We start from the raw sequence: 20,097 nt of genomic DNA, 5'->3' as shown, positions 1-20,097 counted from the left end.
ATTCCAAGAATTTTAAGCAAAATAAGTTCTGCTGACTGAGGTCAAAAGCAAATCCACTTATCTCAAACTAGATAACTTTTTTTTAAGCTACTAATGGGTTAAAAAGCTTACATGCCGATTACCCTTGTAAGCATCCAGGATGAAGTGACCCAACTAGTAAGTTGGCCATGAGGTAATGTCACAAACTGTGATCTAGGAAGTTTCAGGGAGTTTTGGCCCCTTGCATGAAATTTCATAGTTCACTCTGTAGCAGATGCCACATCCTCTTCACACATACACAGTTGAGGGAGATTCTTCCCTACCCTCAAGCGGGACACCCAAAACCACATTGACTTTACCTGTGGGGTACCATGGTGGCACAGTTTACCGCCTTGAAATAATGTTTTTGTAAACAAAGCCTAACTGTAGAAGTTAAGTTCATTTGCCTGTCTGAAATTCAAAATTAGGCTTTCGGTGAAAGATCTAATCCATTAGCTGATTTGGACGAGAACTGTAGGTGGGCTTACAGAGAACCCAGAGCTTCGGCAGGGACTGTTGTCACTGTGATAATGCAGAGATGGTACGGAAGTAGCAGGATTGAAAGTTATATCACTCTGATCTCCCTCCATACATTATGCAGTCATACAGCACAGCGAGGAAGGGGGGGTATAAGACTACGTGCAGAACTTCACGAACAATTTGGCAAGTAACCCAATCCCCACATGTGCTGGAGCCGCCGATTGCGCAGTTTGACACTTCAGCCCACAAACAAGAGAACAGTCCATGCCAGCTGCGTCCTAAATGAATCCATCAACTTTTGGGAACCCGGACCTCTGTTTACATCTTCTCAGAGATTCTGCAGGGGGGCTTCGCAAGAGGTACCAGTAACAGGAAACTGGCAAGAGGGACAAGGGAAGCAAACAGGACTTTGGTACCCAACACCGACAAAGAATCATTATTTTTCTGAGAAATGCTGACCCTCTGAGCACGTCCATCTCCATTAATTGACACAAGTCTTTCTAAACAGAGGAAGTTCCCTTTGGAAACAATGGGACATGGCACTTCTGTCATCAGGACGGGCAGAGCTGTCACTGGAGTCTGAGGGATGGCAAAAATACACGTAGGGACATCTGGGAATCCCCCATAATGCATCTGTCAGTCACTTGTTTTGGGCGCCGTGCCAACAGCCTATGTGCCTCTCTGCAGAGTTTACCTCTATGCTTTGTTTTGTTCTGCTGCCAACAAAGACAGTTTGCCCACTTGTACGTGACTCTACTGCCACATTGTTTAGTCTTCCCATTACCGTACACTAGCTCTCTCTCTGCGATCTGTCTTTAAGATAACCAGGCTTTTCAGAAACACAGGCTCATTAAACTATTCAGCGGAACAAAACAAAAATTCTTAATTTCCTCTTCGCTGCCAGCAAAGCCTCATCTCCGATTAGTTCCCGTTATGTGGCCTGCTTTAACCTCTCCTGTAAGCTTTGGCCAATCCATGAGCTCAGCAGATGCTGCGGAACTACAGTACGCAGCCAGTTCGCAAAGCAGAACCCTGTGTGTCACCAAAACAGGAAGTAAGATGGACTTGGAGAACACAACAGAATGTACCATAGACCAGGAGTTGCGCTTTAAAATACAAATATATTCTTGTGCATACAGCCATAGGACTACATGACACTGAAGCGAGAAAAAAATCTTTTGATATAACGAATTGGATGTGTAGTACAGATAATTAATAGAACATAGTAGCGAAGAAAAGAGTTTCATTTTTATTTTCAGTTGTATAGCTTTTTTTTCTATAATACTGCATCATTCGCATACATATGAATTGGCCGCAGGATACAGCCGGCATGGCTTATCCTGCTCCTGCACCGGCGGCGTTAATTACTATTCCCCCTCCAGGTCGACGTGGATAGTGGGGAATGATGTCATTTGGTTTCCAGCTATTGCTGAAGGCCATATTACAGTGTTTTAAATGTAACTTCTGCTCCGTCCTCTGACGGCGCCGAAGTTGCTCAACTATGAAACAGAGCAGAGCTATTGACCCTTTGAATTCCCCTGCAGTAAGACCTTATTTAAAGCTGTGACTCACTGTTTCTTTGATGTATAAGTGCTTCAGACAATAGGACTCTCTGGAGAGCTCAGAGGAGCTCTTTTGCATGGATAACAATTGAAGTTTCTTAACTCTTCCTGTACTGTAAACAATATGAGACTCTGTTCTTTGCTACTAATGTTCCATTTCTTAGCCGTACTACACATACAATTCATTATCTCATAAGTTTATTTTCACTTCAGATTCCCTTTAAACATGTCAGTGTTGTTGCAGAGACATTAGAATTGCAGATACCTCACAGTGAATGGAGGCAAAGCAGCTCTGTGAAGACTGACATTGCTGCAGTAGTTATTCAGGTACTGAAGCTTGTAACGGAGAAGGTAATCAGTAATTATATTATATAAGGAAAGGTATTAAAATGTCAACTCGCTCTGTTTGTACAAAACTAACAGGACTACCCAGTGTGACTAAAGCGCCTATTTCCTGTAGTACCGCTCTGTTATGTAAATACAGCACTTGTGTCTGATCATTATCTAGAGTTCTTTTTTTATTGTATAAATGCCCCATAATTATAGTGCACAGGCAGATCCATATATCACTCTGCCAAGTGCACTGAGCCATGCACACCTACCTACCAAGATACATGGAAACACACAGGACCAGCTTGTGTGAAAGCCATAATCCTGCCTGTTAGAGGAAATCTACAAAACCATTGGATTAACCAAAGCCATTTCATCCACAAAGCAAACTAGGCAGGTGCCTAGGCCCTAATGGATTTCCGAGGGCCCACCTGCCCCCTTTTCTGCGCACATAGCTTTCGAACTTCAAGGCAGCAGTTATTTTGCCGTTTGACTTTCTTTGGAGGTTCATACAGTCATTATAAAGCGAGACTGTACTGCTTTACTCAAAAAAATATATATAAATTAAACTATTATATTTCATTTATGTAGATACAGTAGCCAGGCAACTAGTTTTGATAGCAGTTCCCATATCCCACTCACAGCAAATATTACTTTTCTGGGCCAAGGTTTTCCTTTGAACCAAAAAGCAGACTGTAGGTAAACAGATTGGCATTCCTCATGTCTGAATGTTTTCCTTAGAGTTCCCCTTAAAGGGCGTTCCTCTTTTTTCCTTTTTATCTAGTTCATTTTTCTCCCTTGGTTGGGGTGAGTCTTTCTCCGCCAGTCACAGAACTCTCCTTTCTTCTGAAAGAGTTTAGCAGAAAACGATTAACGTCATCAGAGAAGCCACATAAACCATGAAATGAAAAGGTTGCTAACCACTTCCTGTCAGTAATGCCGGTGATTATGTAAAGTGTGTGTGGATCTAGGCCCAGGGCTGCCACACGCCTTCATGAGGCGATACCAGATCAAACGGGCGCTCGACATCTGTTTATTTTCTCTCCGTTTTTGCTTTACGTGAAAGTGTAGGCTGGGACTGAGCGGCAGAATAGGAGGAACTTGTTACAGATGTGAGGCGGAACAGCGTGCGACCAAAACTGTCCTCCTTGCCAGTTTTTCTGAGGCAAAAGCATTTTACCTAAATTGCTTTGGTGTCAGTTAGCTAAAGAGATCTAAACTTCTAGGGAGGATTGTAGCAAAGCATGAAAGTGGCAGCCAGTCAGTGTTTTTGCATACTGACACTACTGGTACCACATGTCACACCTGCCATCATTTCCTGTGCACCCCAGAGAGCCAGTCAGAGCATTCCACTGCCAATGCCACCATGTGAGAGATGTCAGAATGTAAATCAGGGAGAGGAAAGCTTTTACAATAGGCAAACACTGACTAAATCATTTATAAATAATTCTTGCAAAAATGAAGCACTTTATTTATTACATTATTTTCACTGGCGTTCCTCTTTAAGTTGTATTCCCCAAAGTTCCTCTTTAACCTAAATTGGCCCTATTGCATTTTCCTGTACAGATCCGTACATATTCCTTGTTGCTCTTGGAAATGCCACGTTGTGTTTTTGTGAGCATTTTATCTTTGCTAGCGCTAGTATCCCACAGCCCAGCTAATCTTTAATGTCTTTTTTTTTTTCTTTAGCGGTTACAGTAGGATTACAGGTCTACAGCTGAAAATTAAAGTACTGGAAGGGAAACCCCCAGTGTAGGCCGTGGGCTTCGCACTGTTTGTGTCATGTGAGAGAAAATGACGTGTTAAGTCTCTGGTGAGAACGTAACCTTTACAAAAGGACTCGCAAGACGAAAGAAGAACGCCTCTGATGTGACTGCTGCTAACTGCCTCCTGCAGACACACCAGAGTGCGTGGCAGGGGGTGAAAGCACCACAACAGTTTACGGTCCACTAGACCTCTAGCTAATTTCAGTCAGATTTGCAAAAGATCAGATATGGGTGGCTGAAATGGATTAGTTAGAACTGTCTTCCTATAAGAAGTGTTTCGGATTCTGAAACCGTGAAAATTATCGGGAAAACTGAGTATCCTTCATAATTTACTGCTTTCTACTATATGTCACTATAGTGCCTCTTTAACTATTATGAAAGAAGGAGTGGGTAATCAGTGACCAGAAGCTCAGAGTCTAGTCAGTCTAATAGGCAGCCTCATGGGGGTTATTCTAGCCAACCAGCAGATAAAGACTGTCCTGCCATGGAAAAAAGGTGATTTTTAATGCAGTAAACCAAATCAGACATCATCAGTGTGTCAGTGTATTATTTCTCATACTGCACTCACATCAGCTGATCGGTGCATCTTCTGCAGTTTTCTACCGATATTTATTTGTTTTTAATCTTTTTTTTTTATTTCATAAAACCGGCTTTTTTCATCGGCTTGTCATGCCGTTTCTGTCATCCTGCCTCAGCCAGCATTTCACGAAGTAGGACTTTCACACAGAATTGCTCGCTGATCCTTGCAGATAACAAAATGTGACCTTTCCTTCCGGGCATCAGCAGCAAATGACAGCGCCAGTTCCCAAAATGCATGGCAGACTGGTGAATGGGGGGGATTTTCTGCTGTCACATCCTATGTAAACAACACACCAGCATGCTTTGGCAGGCAGTGGCGTAGCTACCAAGCCACTGGTCCGCATGCAGATTGTACACAAAGGCCCCCAGATTTTTAAGCTGCAGGGCTTCCTTTTCCCATCAGAACAGGCTTTCAATATGTAAAAGCACAGGAGTAATCATTACCACTATCCTACCAGTGAGGAGCAGTGACTGATGCCAGGCCCTCAGAAAGAAGGGCCCAGAGGCAGTTGTAAGCTCTGCAACCCATTTTTTTCTGTATATAGAAGAACATGGTTTGGAGAAACAGAATGAAGCTGGTCTTACTTTTTTTTTTTTTAAAGGTGTGTATGTGGCCTTGCATTAAATACAGCCCTGGAATTATTCGTTTTGGTAGTTAAAGTCTGCCCTTAAGCCTCTTTCACAGTGCGACGTTAAAGTTGCACTTTAGAAAAAGTGTCAACGCAGACTAACGCACAGCAATACTAAGTCTGTGCGACATTCACAGTGCACACGTTGCATTTGTGCGTAACGCGTAGCTTTTTTAGAAAGTGCTGCATGCTGTGCGTTATACACGTTATAAGCTGCGTTGGACTGTTTGCACAAGCTCAGTAATGACTTGGAAGCATACTTTTCATTGCCTGTATGCTCTACTCTACTGTATGCGTCGATAACGGGGCATTAAAGGATACCCGAAGTGACATGTGACATGATGAGATAGACATGTGTATGTACAGTGCCAAGTACACAAATAACTAGGCTGTGTTCCTTTTTTCTTTCTCTGCCTGAAAGAGTTAAATATCAGGTATGTAAGTGGCTGACTCAGTCCTGACTCAGACAGGAAGTGACTACAGCGTGGCCCCCACTGATAAGAAATTTCCCTTTTTATCTCTTTCCTACTCTCAGAAGCCATTTTTTGCTAGGAAAGTGTTTTATAGCTGGAATTCTTTATCAGTGAAGGTCACACTGTAGTCACTTCCTGTCTGAGTCAGGACTGAGTCAGCCACTTACATACCTGATATTTAACTCTTTCAGACAGAGAAAGGAAAAAAAAAGGAACACAGCCTAGTTATTTGTGTGCTTGGCACTGTACGTACACATGTCTATCTCATCATGTCACATGTCACTTCGGGTATCCTTCAAGTTGCGTTGCGACTTTTTTAGCGAGCTGCGTTGTAACTTGCATTGCGACTTTAACGTCGCATCAAAACGCAACATCCTAATGTGAAAGAGGCCTTAGATTTTTTTATTTATTTTTTTTGCATAAAAATATATATCTAGCCAGGAACCCCTTTACCAGCCATTTAATGCAATACAAAATGATGGAGTGCCAGGGTGGAACTATCTGCTAGCCTGCTGCTAGTTCCTTCAGCTGGACTGCTTCTGGTCATGTGACCATGTTTTATTTTGTTTGTTTTTTAACTGCAGAAGACAGGTTTGACAACAAAGGGTAATATTTGGGCGCTGCAGTTACTATTACATGACCTCTTTAGATCTCTCCCTGGAGTCACCAGGGCCGGGTTTCTGGTAAGGCCGCAAAGGCCCGGGCCTTGGGCAGCTGCAGCCCGAGGGGGACCTGGACATGAAAGAGGGGTGGCTGCATATGAAAGAGGAGGCCGAAAATGGGCATCAACCCATGAAAAAGGGAAAATGATGCTCAAGGGAGCTGCAGTACACGGATGATACATATGGAAGAGGGGGCTGTACATGGAACTGGGGTTGCTACAGCACAAGGAAGGGGAGTCGCGACATATTTGGCCTAGAGGCACAAAGAGTATAAATCCAGCCTTGGGAGTTACAGTTTAAGGGGGTATCACAATATGGGAAACAGAGGAAGAGATTGGTGGGGTTACATCTTATGGAAAGTTCCCAGCCACAGTTATTTATGAACAGCTGCCTGCAGGAAACTGGGTCAGCCGTGCAGCTCACAGGAATTTGGGACAGTGAAGCTCAGCGATGCAGAGGCTGCGAATAAATGTCAATCTATATACATTACAATCTGTAGAAGAGGCTTGACATAAAGGGTTAATAAAAGCAGGGGATGCCTTGGAATCCCACTGTGAGAATTCTTGCAGGAACGCCATATTTAATGAATGATTTCATCTGAACGGGGAGCTGTACAGTAACAGCAAAGCCCATGTGATGCAGTTGCCATGACGACGGGGGGGAAAAATTCCTTAAATTGCCTGAGTCTGAAAGCAGCTCGCTTTTGCTTGGATCTGCACAGAGCATCTCTAGGTTTCCCACGAACACAGCAAATCGGGAAAGGAAGGGGGGGGGGGGCAGCAGGGGTGATGTCATCCCTAGCTAGCTGATACTGAATTATTTAACACGCGGCCAAAATAAATAAATAAAAATGGCAATAAATATCCCAAAATCTGCATCCTTCCAATCATTTTTTTTTCCTTACTGCATAAATCAATGCTGTTCATCACCACTATACAGAAACCATAGTCGACAGCAGTAACCCATAGCAACCAATTTATCTGTGCAACGCAGTCAGTAGTGACTGGTTGTCAAGGGATACCGTGCTTTGGATGACTTCACTGTTTAAAAATACGACTAACAAAGACTATACAAAACACACACAAAATGCAGATCTAAAATGTAACAAATGTAACAAAAAATGATATACTCCTATTACGTAATAGGTGTTTTGTTTGGCATTGATCTCCTTGCATTGGTGCCGTCCTGATAGAGAACTGGATTGGCTTTAAATCATTCTTCAGGAACAGTTCATACAAAAAAAAAATGCTAAGAATAAAGAATTGTAATAATCATCCTTATTTTTGATTTCTTCCAAAATGGCAGTGAGAGGTTTTGTGCCGTGCCGGCAAGGGTTAAGTAGCCAGGCTGATGTATGCCACCTCTGGGGGTGGTGATGCTGTATTCAATTATGCAGGGGCTTCCACCATCTTATTTTTTTTTTCATGTGTGTGTGTGTGTGTGTTCAGAGAGAGAGAGAGAGGGCGCTCGCAGACTGACAGCCCTCCTCCCCGATCCCGAATAATTGTCACTTCAGCGGATTGCCTATCTGAGCAGGACTAATGTGCAGCGCAGAGACCCCCGCTGGATCCGGCCGCTGCTGATGGGCACAGAGGGCTTGCGATCAGACGGATGCCTTGCTTTCCTTGCACACAGCACTCGCTCGCTTGCCATGGACACCAGCACTGCTCTCCCCCTTCAGCTGGAACCTTTTGGAATCTTAGAGATCCGTCCCATCGGGTGATCTTTCGCTGCCCATGACTGCCAGCCCAGGATAACCCTGATTCCTGCAAAATTTTGTTTTCCGTGTATGACATCTGAATTTGCCAGGGATCTATCTTACATTCTGGAGACTCTTCCAAAATGCCTGAGGCTAATTATTTATTGTCGGTATCTTGGGGCTACATCAAGGTGGGTTTCAAAATCAGGATAACCTACCATATTTTTTTATAATTCCTTTCAGAAATGCTTATCGTACTTTGTACTCGGCTGAGTGGTTGTTATGCTTTCGGATAGGCTTCGGAATGCTGCAGCTTGCAATATTTAGCTCATCCCATGTCTATTGCCTTTTATTTAGCCACATAGGACACATTTATGTAGGAGATGTTTTCAGAAATCTGGAGAATCCCTTTCCTTTTGCCCAGCATTGCAGATTTGTGCTGCTGATGCATCTTTCAGACTAGCGTACCTAAATTGACCACATTAAAGGCCCCGTGGCTGATCATTGATTTTGGATCATGTTGACGAAGCTATGTAATGCGATTGTTATTTTCGGAATCGTGGGAATTTCTTTGGTGATCTGTGTCTTTTTCTCGTGATCTAACACGAGCTGGTGCACGTGACGCTTCTCGAGATAAACCATCAGCCATGATGGAGCTACCAAGTTTGTTGTTTTACGAAATGCTTATTCATGAATGGCTATGCAGCGCAGAGGTGTATACTGATCTATTATAAATCCGTGCATATTTTACTGACCTATTTAAGAATTTATAGGATGTGTGTTTTAATATCCATTTTTGTGATTTTGTTTTAACAGTTCAAGAGGATGCTGAATCGGGAGCTGACCCACCTCTCGGAGATGAGTCGATCAGGCAATCAGGTGTCTGAATATATTTCCAGCACATTCTTGGGTAAGGGTGTTTTGATTGGCTGCATTACCCATAATCCTTTGCAGAGCAGACATGGTTATTGTTAAGTGACCATTATTAAATGGCTGCAGGCAGGTGAGCCTTCCCTTTCCAGAGGAATTCCAGGGAACTCCCTTTCGAAGGAGGCGTTGGTTGAATGTTCTGACAGGGACGCAAGTACTGGCAGTTATTATGCGTTTCACATCGGATAACACAATTCCTGACTAGAATCAGTAATTAATGCTTAAAAAGGAACTGTACTCAAAATAATATAATGAATAAAATTGCTTAATTTTTTTTACAATATTCATTTATAAATTATTTAGTCAGTGTTTCCCATTGTAAAATCATTCCTTCTGAAGCGTATTACAGGCGGCGACATGTTTAGTTCTGGCAGGTGATCTCTTCGGAATGTAGGTTTACTGAGAGTTCTAAAGCCAGTAGAAAAGATCTCTGAACTCCCAGAATGCTCTGCAAGGTAGAATTTCTAACAATATAGAGCTATATACGGGTTTAAGTTGCACATGACAACCTCAATGGTCAAACTTATAGGCATTAGAGCTACCATTAGATTAAATTGCACACAAAGCACAGCATGTTCATTTGCCATAAATGAATGATGTCACCATCAAAATTTAAGGTGTGTACCAAGTTTTAGCCTGCTACACATCTTCAATTTTAATTGGCATATTTTACCACCTCCATGTAGTAGGAGGGTCAACAAATATTGAATACTATGAGCAGATTGTGTATGGACACCCTCATACTACACGGAGATGGTAAAATTGATCCGTTCAATCATAATTGAAAGTGTGTACAAGGCTTTAAGGTCAGCTGTGCAATGTGAAGATCACCTGAACTGAAAAAAGGCTTACATAAACTCCTGTACTGTAGCTGTGGTAAGATTGCTCAGTCAGATTGTAAGGTGTGTAGCCAGCTTAGTCCTAATATCAGAGATGCACATCACGTATCACAGAGATCAGGGCTGTCACTCTATTCACTATAAGGAGAGGATCTCTAACAGTCTGACCTTGAATAGACAGATGTACTGGAGGTGAAAATTATGCATGACATTAACGCCGGAGGAGGTTTTAGGGAGGCCTATGAAGCAGTGACTAATCTATGTGATGCGGGGAGTCCCTTAGTTTTATCAGTGTGTGACAGAAGAACTGCTCTTGTTGCCTGTGGCAACCAGATCTACGCTTGCTAATTTTTTGTCCAATCATGAAAGGAAAAATGGCTAGTTGCTATTAGCAACAAGAACAGATCTTGCTGAGGTCACCTTGATGGATTGGCAATGTTTTTCATATTATATCCAGGAAGGATGCTAGGGAGAATCTGATGGTTTGATGAGACTACTTAATATGCATTTTGTCCCTTAGGTATGGGTATACCTGTTTTTAGGCCTTCCAAATTTCTGTAGGATGTTATGTATGTGACTTTTTTTTCTGTGGCAAGTAATTTTTTTTACCATTTTGTTGGGGAATTCCAGCAAGCAGTTTTTGCGTTCAGTTAGTTTAGGGAGGGACAGTGGGGGTGTCCTCTTCTGTGTGGCTATGGCTGGAATATTGCACTGCCAAGAGGATCAGTTAGTTTAGGGAGGGACAGGGTGGCAGTGGGGAGGAAGGCGTCCACTTCTGTGTGGCTATGGCTGGAGTATTGCACTGCCAAGAGGATCAGTTCGTTTAGGGAGGGACAGGGTGGCAGTGGGGAGGGGGCGTCCACTTCTGTGTGGCTATGGCTGCAGTATTGCACTGCCAAGAGGATCAGTTAGTTTAGGGAGGGACCGGGTGGCAGTGGGGAGGGGGGTGTCCTCTTCTGCGTGGCTATGGCTGGAGTATTGCACTGCCAAGAGGAACAGTTAGTTTAGGGAGGGACAGTGTAGTTATTGTCAGCGGGGTATTCTCTTCTGTGTGGCTATGGCTGGAGTATTGCACTGCCAAGAGGAGAGCCCAGACAGCAGTGCGCTCGTCAGTCCTCCCCGCAGAAGTGGCATCCCATAGGGAGACACCTATTAGTGTCAAACTGATGGCGCAAGTGACTAATAGCTGCCTATTCCGTCCAGCACGCCACTCCAGACACAGCTGCACTTCGCCTCAATTATTTTCCATTGTGCAGGGTCTTTAATTAAGCCTAGAATAGCGAATGCATGTCTGCGGCTTGCAGAAGACGGTCAAGGGGCGGTGCCTGGGGGATGGAATAACCTACTTTGTCAGATCTTGCTAGATTCTGCCCTAAAAATACAGGAAATGGATCTTTTAACCCGATGTAAATCTCAATCCTTCTGTTTTGCGATCTATATCTCAATTGATAAACAGGCCTAATGTTAGCCAAAAACTGGTACCATTTAAAGAGGAACTTTAACCCAGTATTGAACTTCATCCCTATCAATAGCAGATATCCTGTTACCAAGAGAGATCTTTACCTTTTCTAAAATAGAGAGGGGTCTGTATGGCTGATATTGTGGTAAAACCCATCCCACATTGTGATGTCAGGACCATGGCCCTGACAGTTTGAGGTCTCTGAACCTCGTTGCATTGTGGGAATTGACAACTGATTCCAACTGCCAAACAAGCAGTATCTCCCTCTGTGCATAGAACTCTCAGTAACGAACATTCCGTACAGAACACCTGGCAGGACTAAAGATGTTGCCACCAGTGATAAATTTCAGAATGTAAATCAGGGAGAGGAAAGATTTTACAATGGGCAAACACTGACTAAATGTATGGATGAATATTGTAAAAATAAGCAATTTTATTAAGTGTTGTTTTCACTGCAGGTCCTCTTTAAAGTCACTTTGCATAGTCTAAAATTGTTGAAAAAAAAAAATGGACTGGGTCTGACAAATGATGCTCAATAAAGTTAACCTTCAAGGTCAAAGTTTTTTTGATCTCGATCGCCAATAACTTGTTTTACCTCCACATTAAATAATGGTCACTTTTGCAGGCAATTAAGCCTGTATGGGGACTCAGACAGCAATTAAAACCCAATATCCCTTCTTAATCGAATTGAAGTGTTTTTATTTCTGTTTCTGTCACCACTGGAGCCTTTTCCTGGTCCATAAGTCAGTAAGGGTGAAAGGGTCTCAAACATGTCCCCAGAGAAAAGGAAACCAGAGATTCATTCTAATCCTAACCTACTCTAAAGCAAGTCTAAACCTTCTGGCCAGAGTTCCTCCTTAAAGTGTATTGCCATTCATGCTACTAATGCATTGATATTACCCACAAACAGGTTTGCCATTTTTTTTTATTTCTGAAAGTCACATCTAAATACTATTTTAGGCAAATAAAGGCTACTAAGCGATCCAAACATTTAACTCATTATAAGGCAATTTTAGCGCTGTAGAAGGACAGGAAGTAGACAGTATGCTACAAATAAACGTACTGATGTTTAGTATTTTAATCTCCAGCTTTTAGTCTTGAATTTGGGTGTGTGGTTACATTTTATAAAACATATCTATATTTTTGTTGCCACAGACAAGCAGAACGATGTGGAAATCCCGTCCCCGACACAGAAAGACCGGGATAAGAAGAAGCGCCATCAGCTAATGACCCAGATCAGTGGGGTGAAGAAACTGATGCACAGTTCCAGCCTTAACAACACTAGCATGTCCCGATTCGGAGTCAAGACTGAACACGAAGACCTGCTCTCTAAGGTACGGATGGCTTTTGTGCTGTATAAACCTGTAAACAGTGATGATTTTTCACAAAGGAAGGCAAACTAAACTTTTGAGCATTCGTGGGGACAGAGCTGAGCTTAGTCCGGTTCCTCGACACTTGGCAACCTCTTAAAACTTAGCTCATGGTCTATATCCATAGAGATGCTTGGGGGGGGGGGGGGGCGCTGGGCTGGACACCAACTGCATCCTCAACAACATGCAGTGCACGAAGGCCCTTCGGAGAGAGCATCCTAAACTGCCAAGAGGCTCCAGCACTGCACTCTGCATACAAAATTGCAGCGCGTCTCTATTTTGGAAATAGAGATGAGTCAGGGTAGAAAACAATATTTAGGTTGAAAGTCAGATTTAAAATGTATCTGTAGGGACACCGACACTCTCTAGAGATATGGAAGTTCAAAAAAGCTGTTTGTTTTTTTTCATTAACTGACTTCTGTAGAATATTGTATGTGGTGGCTTTAGGAATATACCTTTCTTCATATTAATGGGTTTTCTGTTCTTTTTACATCTCAGGAATTGGAAGACTTGAACAAATGGGGGCTGAACATCTTCAAGGTCGCCGGTTTCTCTTGCAATAGACCCCTTACCTGCATCATGTATGCTATATTTCAGGTGAGCCTATAAAACGTTTTTAAACCAACTACTTCTGACTAGCGACTGAGATGTGTATTTTGTGGTGTTTTTTTATGTTGGTAACAAACGAATTCCGTATTCTGTTTTGAAACACAGGAGAGAGACCTTCTAAAGACATTTAAGATTTCAACAGACACACTAATCACCTACACGATGACGTTAGAAGATCATTACCATGCGGATGTTGCCTATCATAACAGTCTCCATGCTGCTGATGTCACGCAGTCCACCCACGTTCTTCTGTCGACTCCTGCTCTTGATGTAAGTACAACTCAGAGGAAGGCTCCAATTCTTTTCGGAAACCATCACTAGTGGGCAGGAGAAAGGAAGGCTTTGTTTAACTTGAGCAGCTCAAAGCACTTAAAGTTTATCTCACAGCCCAGATCTTAAACTCCATCTAGCTCAGTGATCAGAGTGCAGCGTAAAAATAGCATTTTTGCGTGAAATTTTTTTTCTGCAAAAAAAAAAAAATTTAATATCTTAAAATATTAGACAGATGACCAGGAGCAGCTAAGATAAGAGAGTTGGTTTTAGGGTCTCTGGGTGGTACCGATGCTGCTCAGATTATAAACCTTAGGGCCAGTTGACATGGGTTTTTGGCAGTGGCGTGTTCAGCCGATGCTAAATGCTTTTCTGCAACCAAACAGAAAAGCATTTGGCATCAGTTCCCATTATTTGGTCATCGCAACGTGTTTTGAACCCCTTAGGGGCACACAGAAGCGTCTAAAGTAGCTAATCCTGGACTCTACCTGTAGCGTCCAGGAGGAGACGACGAGATAGTGCTGCATTTACGCAAACTGTGGGAAAAGCTGATCCGTGGCCTAAAAAGTTTGGCCACCCCTGACCTACACAGATCCAGGAAAACATTTATGGCGTGGGAATTTTAGCTAAAGGATGTCTTAAATTATAAAATCTAAACCTGGTTTATGTGCCATTAGAGATAAAGGGCTGGACAAGACGTTATGAGTTCATCAGGCAGCCATGTAGATTTATAAAGAAAATAAAATAAGCAGTAATCTAAGAAAGAATTGCTTTGAAAAGTAGAATTCACAAGAAACATCTGCATTTCTTACAGGCTGTTTTCACCGACCTTGAAGTCCTTGCTGCCATCTTCGCAGCTGCCATCCATGATGTAGATCACCCTGGAGTCTCCAACCAGTTCCTCATCAATACTAGTGAGTATCCCTCCCACAGACACTGCCTGGATACATTACAGATACTCTTTAAAGAGGAGCTTCAAACCAGGATTGAACGTCATCCTATTCAGTAGCCGATACCCCTTTCCCATGAGAAATCTTTACCTTTTCTCAAATAGATAGTCAGGGAAATGTATGGGAGATATTGTGGTGAAACTCCTCCCACAGTGTGATGTCATGACCATGGTCCTGACAGTTTGCTGTCTGTGAACCCCGCTGCATTGTGGGAAAGCACAGGTTTATCTCCCTCTGCATAGAACTCTCAGTAAATGAATATTCTGCTGAGGTCACCTGGCAGGACTAAAGATGTCACCACCAGTGAAAAATCTCAGAATGTAAATCAGGGAGAAGAAAGATTTTACAATGGGCAAGCACTGACTAAATTATAAATAAACATTGTCAAATTAAAAGGCCATTTTATTAGTTATGGTATTTTGTGGAACATGACCAGGAATTGGTGTGGGGGAAAAAAGTGGTTCCATAAGGTATGACCCTCTGACCAGGAATATAAGAATATACCTCTAAAGACATGTGGCATTCTAAGATACTAAGAAATATTACAATACAGAATTCAGAACAGTAAAAGGAGAATGAAGGCTGGCACCGCCAGTAGTAAATATGCTCTTTTATTCAATCAGCAATGGTTACATACTCTGCTAGGCCTATGGTGACAGACCGCTGTTTCTGGCTCATGCCCGTTCTCAAGCCCTCTAGCCAGCTGGCTAAAAAGAAACCAAAAAAACCCTCTTACTAAAAAGCAACTCCGATTAAGCACCAATGCATAACGTCAAACAACTTCAGCTGTTTCCCTACTTGTGTTCCTGAATAGGGATAGAATTCAGGGTTACCCCATATACTGCAACTTTGTAGACTAGTAAGGTACATTATCTCTTTTAAGGTTATATACTGCCAGTTTTACTGACCACGTGATTGCGGTTTATGCCTTTTTGGTTTGCACCCCACTTTCCCGTCTAGCAGTAGTGAGGCTTATATGGATAGAGCTCCAGTATTAACCAAGAGAAGATACGTCTAAACACACCACTGACCCACATTGTTTCTTTCAGATTCCGAACTTGCACTTATGTACAATGATGAGTCTGTTTTGGAGAATCACCACCTGGCTGTGGGTTTCAAACTGCTGCAAGAGGAGAACTGCGACATCTTTCAGAACCTTACCAAGAAGCAGAGGCAGTCACTCAGGAAAATGGTCATTGATATGGTAAGGATTAGTGAGAGGATGGTTGATTAGAGGTGGGGGAATTGCAGATAGGCTTAAAATAAGCCCTCCGTTTAGTACATAGGTGTTGAATTCCAGTCCTCAAGGGCTATATCCATGCCAGTGTCTAGCATGGACTAAGAAATGGAGACTATTTTTTTTACTTGAACTACACTTTTTCCATCAATTCATTTGAGCTGTGCCAAAAATGTGTGAGGACCTCAACCCTCGAGGACTGGAGTTCTACATCCCTGATTTAGAACATCAGTGGACTGTAGTGTGACCTTCGTGGTTGTTGGCTTTACAGAACCCTTTATAAACTCTGTAGGATGATATTCCTGGCTACAATCATTCTCATCTATGGTATGACTTCTTCACAGGTGCTTGCCACAGACATGTCCAAACACATGAGCTTGTTGGCCGATTTGAAGACTATGGTTGAAACCAAGAAGGTGACTAGTTCTGGTGTTCTTCTGTTGGACAACTACACTGACCGCATTCAGGTATGTACTTAAATTGTTTCATGAAAGGGTTGGGATTTTTTTTCACTTATATGACTGATAGTTTTAATCTGCATTTAATCGCCATTTTGCTGCTGTTTCTTTTTGACATGGCAGCCAACGTTGATCAATAGGATGAGCAATGTTCTACAAGTGTAATAGTCTCTCGTGAGCAGGAATTTTCAGTTTTTGACTTTGGCAAAGCTTGACAGTTTAGCCAGTGGGACAAATATATCAATTCCAGAGCAAAACCCACACAAAATGAAGTAGTTAGAACAACTAACCAGAATCCTTGATTTTGGTTGTCTGCTCCAGTTTTGTATTAGTTTCACTCAATGTATCATTGGACTGGTTTTGATAAATCTACTTCAAGAAAGGACAGGAGATTGGCAGTGTAACAAATAAGCTGTAGTGTTAGTGCAGTCTAGACAGGTTAGCTCCATCCAGTGGCATTGTGGGTAGTGGTTATCGTGTGACAGAAAGAGAGAGAGAATCTTTTTAGGTAACCCCTCTGTGGCGCCAGGCAGCTTTGGCTCTGTAGATAGAGACGTTTCCACATAGAACGAGATCAGAAATTATTCCAGGATTTCATAAATCTCCCTAGAAGGATTTTCTAACAATGGTCCTTTCAGCCGGTACAAGCCAGTATCAGGTTGAGGAGTAAATGTCCTCTTGACCACCAAATAAAGCACAAGCGAGCCAAGTTCATGAGCTGAAGTTCAGGAGAACCTTCTAATTCTCAGTTGTAAAAACTTTCTACTGACCTTGGTGGAATAATGTATTGTGGAAGAAGACCACTGAACTCTGTGACTAAACATCTGGCGTTTCTTCTTGCAGGTTCTCAGGAATATGGTACATTGTGCAGATTTAAGCAATCCAACTAAATCGCTGGAGCTTTACCGCCAATGGACAGACAGGATCATGGAGGAATTCTTCCAGCAAGGAGACAAAGAGCGAGAACGAGGCATGGAGATCAGCCCAATGTGTGATAAACACACAGCTTCTGTAGAGAAATCACAGGTACGTGCTCCTATAACAGGATGCTTCTTGAACCGGTGATTGTTCTCAGTCCAATCACAGTACAATAGAAGCTTGGTGCAGTTCTGACAAGAGATGGGAATTCGTTGAGGAATCACTTATCCCACAAACTAGAAATGTCACCAGACTTCACTAGATCAGTATCTAACTTTTCTGTAATGCTGGGAATACACATTAAGTATTTACTTTAGATAGATGGGTTCGATAGATAAATTCAAACCTGTCGGATCTGGTTGATTCTACTTTCGTTTCGATTCTCCTCATTCAAGTGAATGTAAATTGATAAGAAAAGATAAGGAATCGAGCGGTGAATCGAGAGTAGAATCTATAGAAAGCGAAAACGACGGCAAAAACGCATCGTGTATTCCCGGCATTAGGCTGCAGTTCTTAAATCAAACCTACTAAATGACAGATACCACAAGTTGCCTGCAAGTGTTTTTTTAGTTATTCCTCAGATTTCTTGGGAGACAACCAAAAGAGGCTTTGAACTCTCTGACTTAGAACTGTCAGTACTTGTAGCTGGTTCGAGAATGACCAGATAGTGCTTTTAAGTTAAGGTCAAACACAGATTCCAAAGCAAGCTTTGTAAGATTTTCTAAACAAGAATTTAGGGGCTGAGATCAAGGAGTTGCGGCGCAAGTGCAATAGTGTGTAATTTTGCCAACTTGAGAGCACTAACTGGGCCTTTTATAGAAGAACAGAGGAGGATGCCAACAAATGGGTGGTGTGGCAAGCATGAGGACACCCACCCACAGATGCCTGTAGCCACCATTTTATTTAGGACATTACGCCTTGGCTATACTTTAAGTAGCTGCCTGCTAATTGGCAGTTGTTGTATTTGCCAGTACAGCCTACACTTGAGTGGATATGTGCATATTAGTAGAAGTTTCTGCTCAACCCTTCCAAGCCATTAGAATGACAGTTTCAGGATTTACAAAATGCTAAGTACAGTTTACAGGTGTCCCTAGAAATAGTGATTTAACTAGTTAATTTGCTTCTTTGTGTATTGCAATCATAACCAAAGCTTAGATTGGTGTAGTAGATTTTTAACAATTATTAAAAGATGTTTAGGTCAGGCTGTCATGTTTTCTTTCTCTGGTGTGGTTTTAGCTGGATAATTAATTGATCTTTTTTTGTGTGCTTTTTCTCTAGGTGGGCTTCATTGACTACATTGTCCATCCTCTGTGGGAAACGTGGGCAGATCTGGTCCAGCCGGACGCTCAGGATATTTTGGATACTTTGGAGGATAACAGGAACTGGTACCAAAGTATGATACCTCAAAGCCCCTCTCCTCTTTTAGATGAGCAGGAGAAGGACTGCCCAGGGGTTTCAGAAAAGTTCCATTTTGAGCTGACTCTTGAGGAAGAAGATTCAGAAGGCCACAAAGAAGGGGACTGTATCAGTTACTATAGCAGTACGAAGACACTTCACCTTGTTGATCCAGGACTAGAGGACTCTCTAGAAGGTGATACAGACATACTGACAGACGATACATCACCTCTGGACACATAGGTCATGTCTGGATGGGAACTGTAGACCCAGGAGAACATGTGCAAGCTGTCTTTGTTGACAAGCATGTCGTCTCGATCTTAGGCCTTGCTTGAGAACGGCCAAGATCGTTCCTGCTGCTCGTCAGTGGTGTTGTGGCTAAAGATGCCGAACTGAACAAGATTGCTCAGGAAACCTCTAGATGATGGACGTTACTATTCGGCATCCTTTCCAGGAGGGAAAATAAGTGTGAGGAAAAATAAATAAATAAAAATAAACACATTTTGTGTTCTGAGATGAGCTTGAATGGTCACCAAGAACTGTACAAAGACACAAAACTGAGAGATTTTTTTTTTCTATCGCCAGAATTTGAAAACCTTAATCTAGTTAGTGGCTAGAAATAATTATTATTATACAGTAGGTCTATGTCGAAACCCTGTCCAACTGTTTGAGGACGTGTGTGCCTTTTTTGTATAACTTCCATTGTCTCTTGAAATGCTATTAATTACACGATATTTAGTGTAAAAAAAAAACGAACAAGGAGTATTTAACCTGTATATTGTAATTCCTTTTCCGGAAACAAGTCTTCCTTTCTCGTGGCAATATATGTGACTTTTATCGCAGTTATTCAGAATCACGGAAGAGATCGTTGGCATCTCTTGGTCATCGTCATTATCTCCACCCACCTGAAACCATTTCATGTTTCGCTTGATACAAAGATACGTGTTGAGATTGCTGCGTTCCGTCTAGTCGAACTCTTCTGCACAATCTAGAAACAGAGGTAGTCATTTTTATTTTAGTTTTATTTTAGTTTTTTTTTTCTAATATAAATTCACAAATTCACTACATTTAATGTGTGGGTCAAAGACCGCGCCCTGCATGCCTTTTTGTTTTTTCTTTATTTCCTTCCTCCTGACATCTATAAGCCACACCATTGGTTTCTTGCACTGCCTCAAGTCCTGATATGTACTTTTACTGTTTATAACAGTGTATTATTATAATTATTATTATGTAAATAATGTACTGTTTTTGTAAGTTATTAATTTATATAAATTAACATTGCCTGTCACTGGTGGTGTTGATGGTCTACAAAAAGCAAAACTCTACATCAGAGTTGTTTTTTTTGTTCTTGTATATGTCCTTTTTTTTTAATTGGAATTTTTTTTTTGCCTGAACAGTGACCCCCAAAAGACATACTGAACCCAGGGCTTGCGCTGGAGTGGGTGGGGTTGAAAAGAATAAACC

At 42.1% G+C, this 20,097-nt stretch overlaps 1 protein-coding gene across 7 annotated transcripts in view; it reads left to right on the top strand.

Moving 5' to 3' along the window:
- The window catches only part of PDE4B (phosphodiesterase 4B), a 559,327-nt gene extending 540,193 nt beyond the window's left edge, over nucleotides 1-19,134 (top strand). For 6 of the 7 annotated variants that reach the window (XM_068239291.1, XM_068239292.1, XM_068239295.1 and 3 more), the window contains 9 exons: nucleotides 9,015-9,108; nucleotides 12,582-12,760; nucleotides 13,295-13,393; nucleotides 13,511-13,675; nucleotides 14,490-14,589; nucleotides 15,675-15,829; nucleotides 16,207-16,329; nucleotides 17,164-17,346; nucleotides 18,517-19,134. In XM_068239291.1, the coding sequence (XP_068095392.1) occupies nucleotides 9,015-9,108; nucleotides 12,582-12,760; nucleotides 13,295-13,393; nucleotides 13,511-13,675; nucleotides 14,490-14,589; nucleotides 15,675-15,829; nucleotides 16,207-16,329; nucleotides 17,164-17,346; nucleotides 18,517-18,876 (1,458 nt within the window). In that variant the 3' untranslated portion in view covers nucleotides 18,877-19,134. Of the gene's footprint in view, nucleotides 1-7,979; nucleotides 8,390-9,014; nucleotides 9,109-12,581; nucleotides 12,761-13,294; nucleotides 13,394-13,510; nucleotides 13,676-14,489; nucleotides 14,590-15,674; nucleotides 15,830-16,206; nucleotides 16,330-17,163; nucleotides 17,347-18,516 lie in introns of those variants that run through there. The other variant, XM_068239297.1, reaches the window with a different exon arrangement.
- The last annotated feature ends 963 nt before the right edge of the window (nucleotides 19,135-20,097 follow it).

The sequence above is a fragment of the Hyperolius riggenbachi genome, chromosome 6 (assembly GCF_040937935.1).
Source record: "Hyperolius riggenbachi isolate aHypRig1 chromosome 6, aHypRig1.pri, whole genome shotgun sequence".
In the NCBI taxonomy this organism is placed as follows: Eukaryota; Metazoa; Chordata; class Amphibia; order Anura; family Hyperoliidae; genus Hyperolius; species Hyperolius riggenbachi.
Note: the sequence above shows the minus strand (reverse complement) of the source record. Positions and strands in the feature narration are given on the sequence as shown.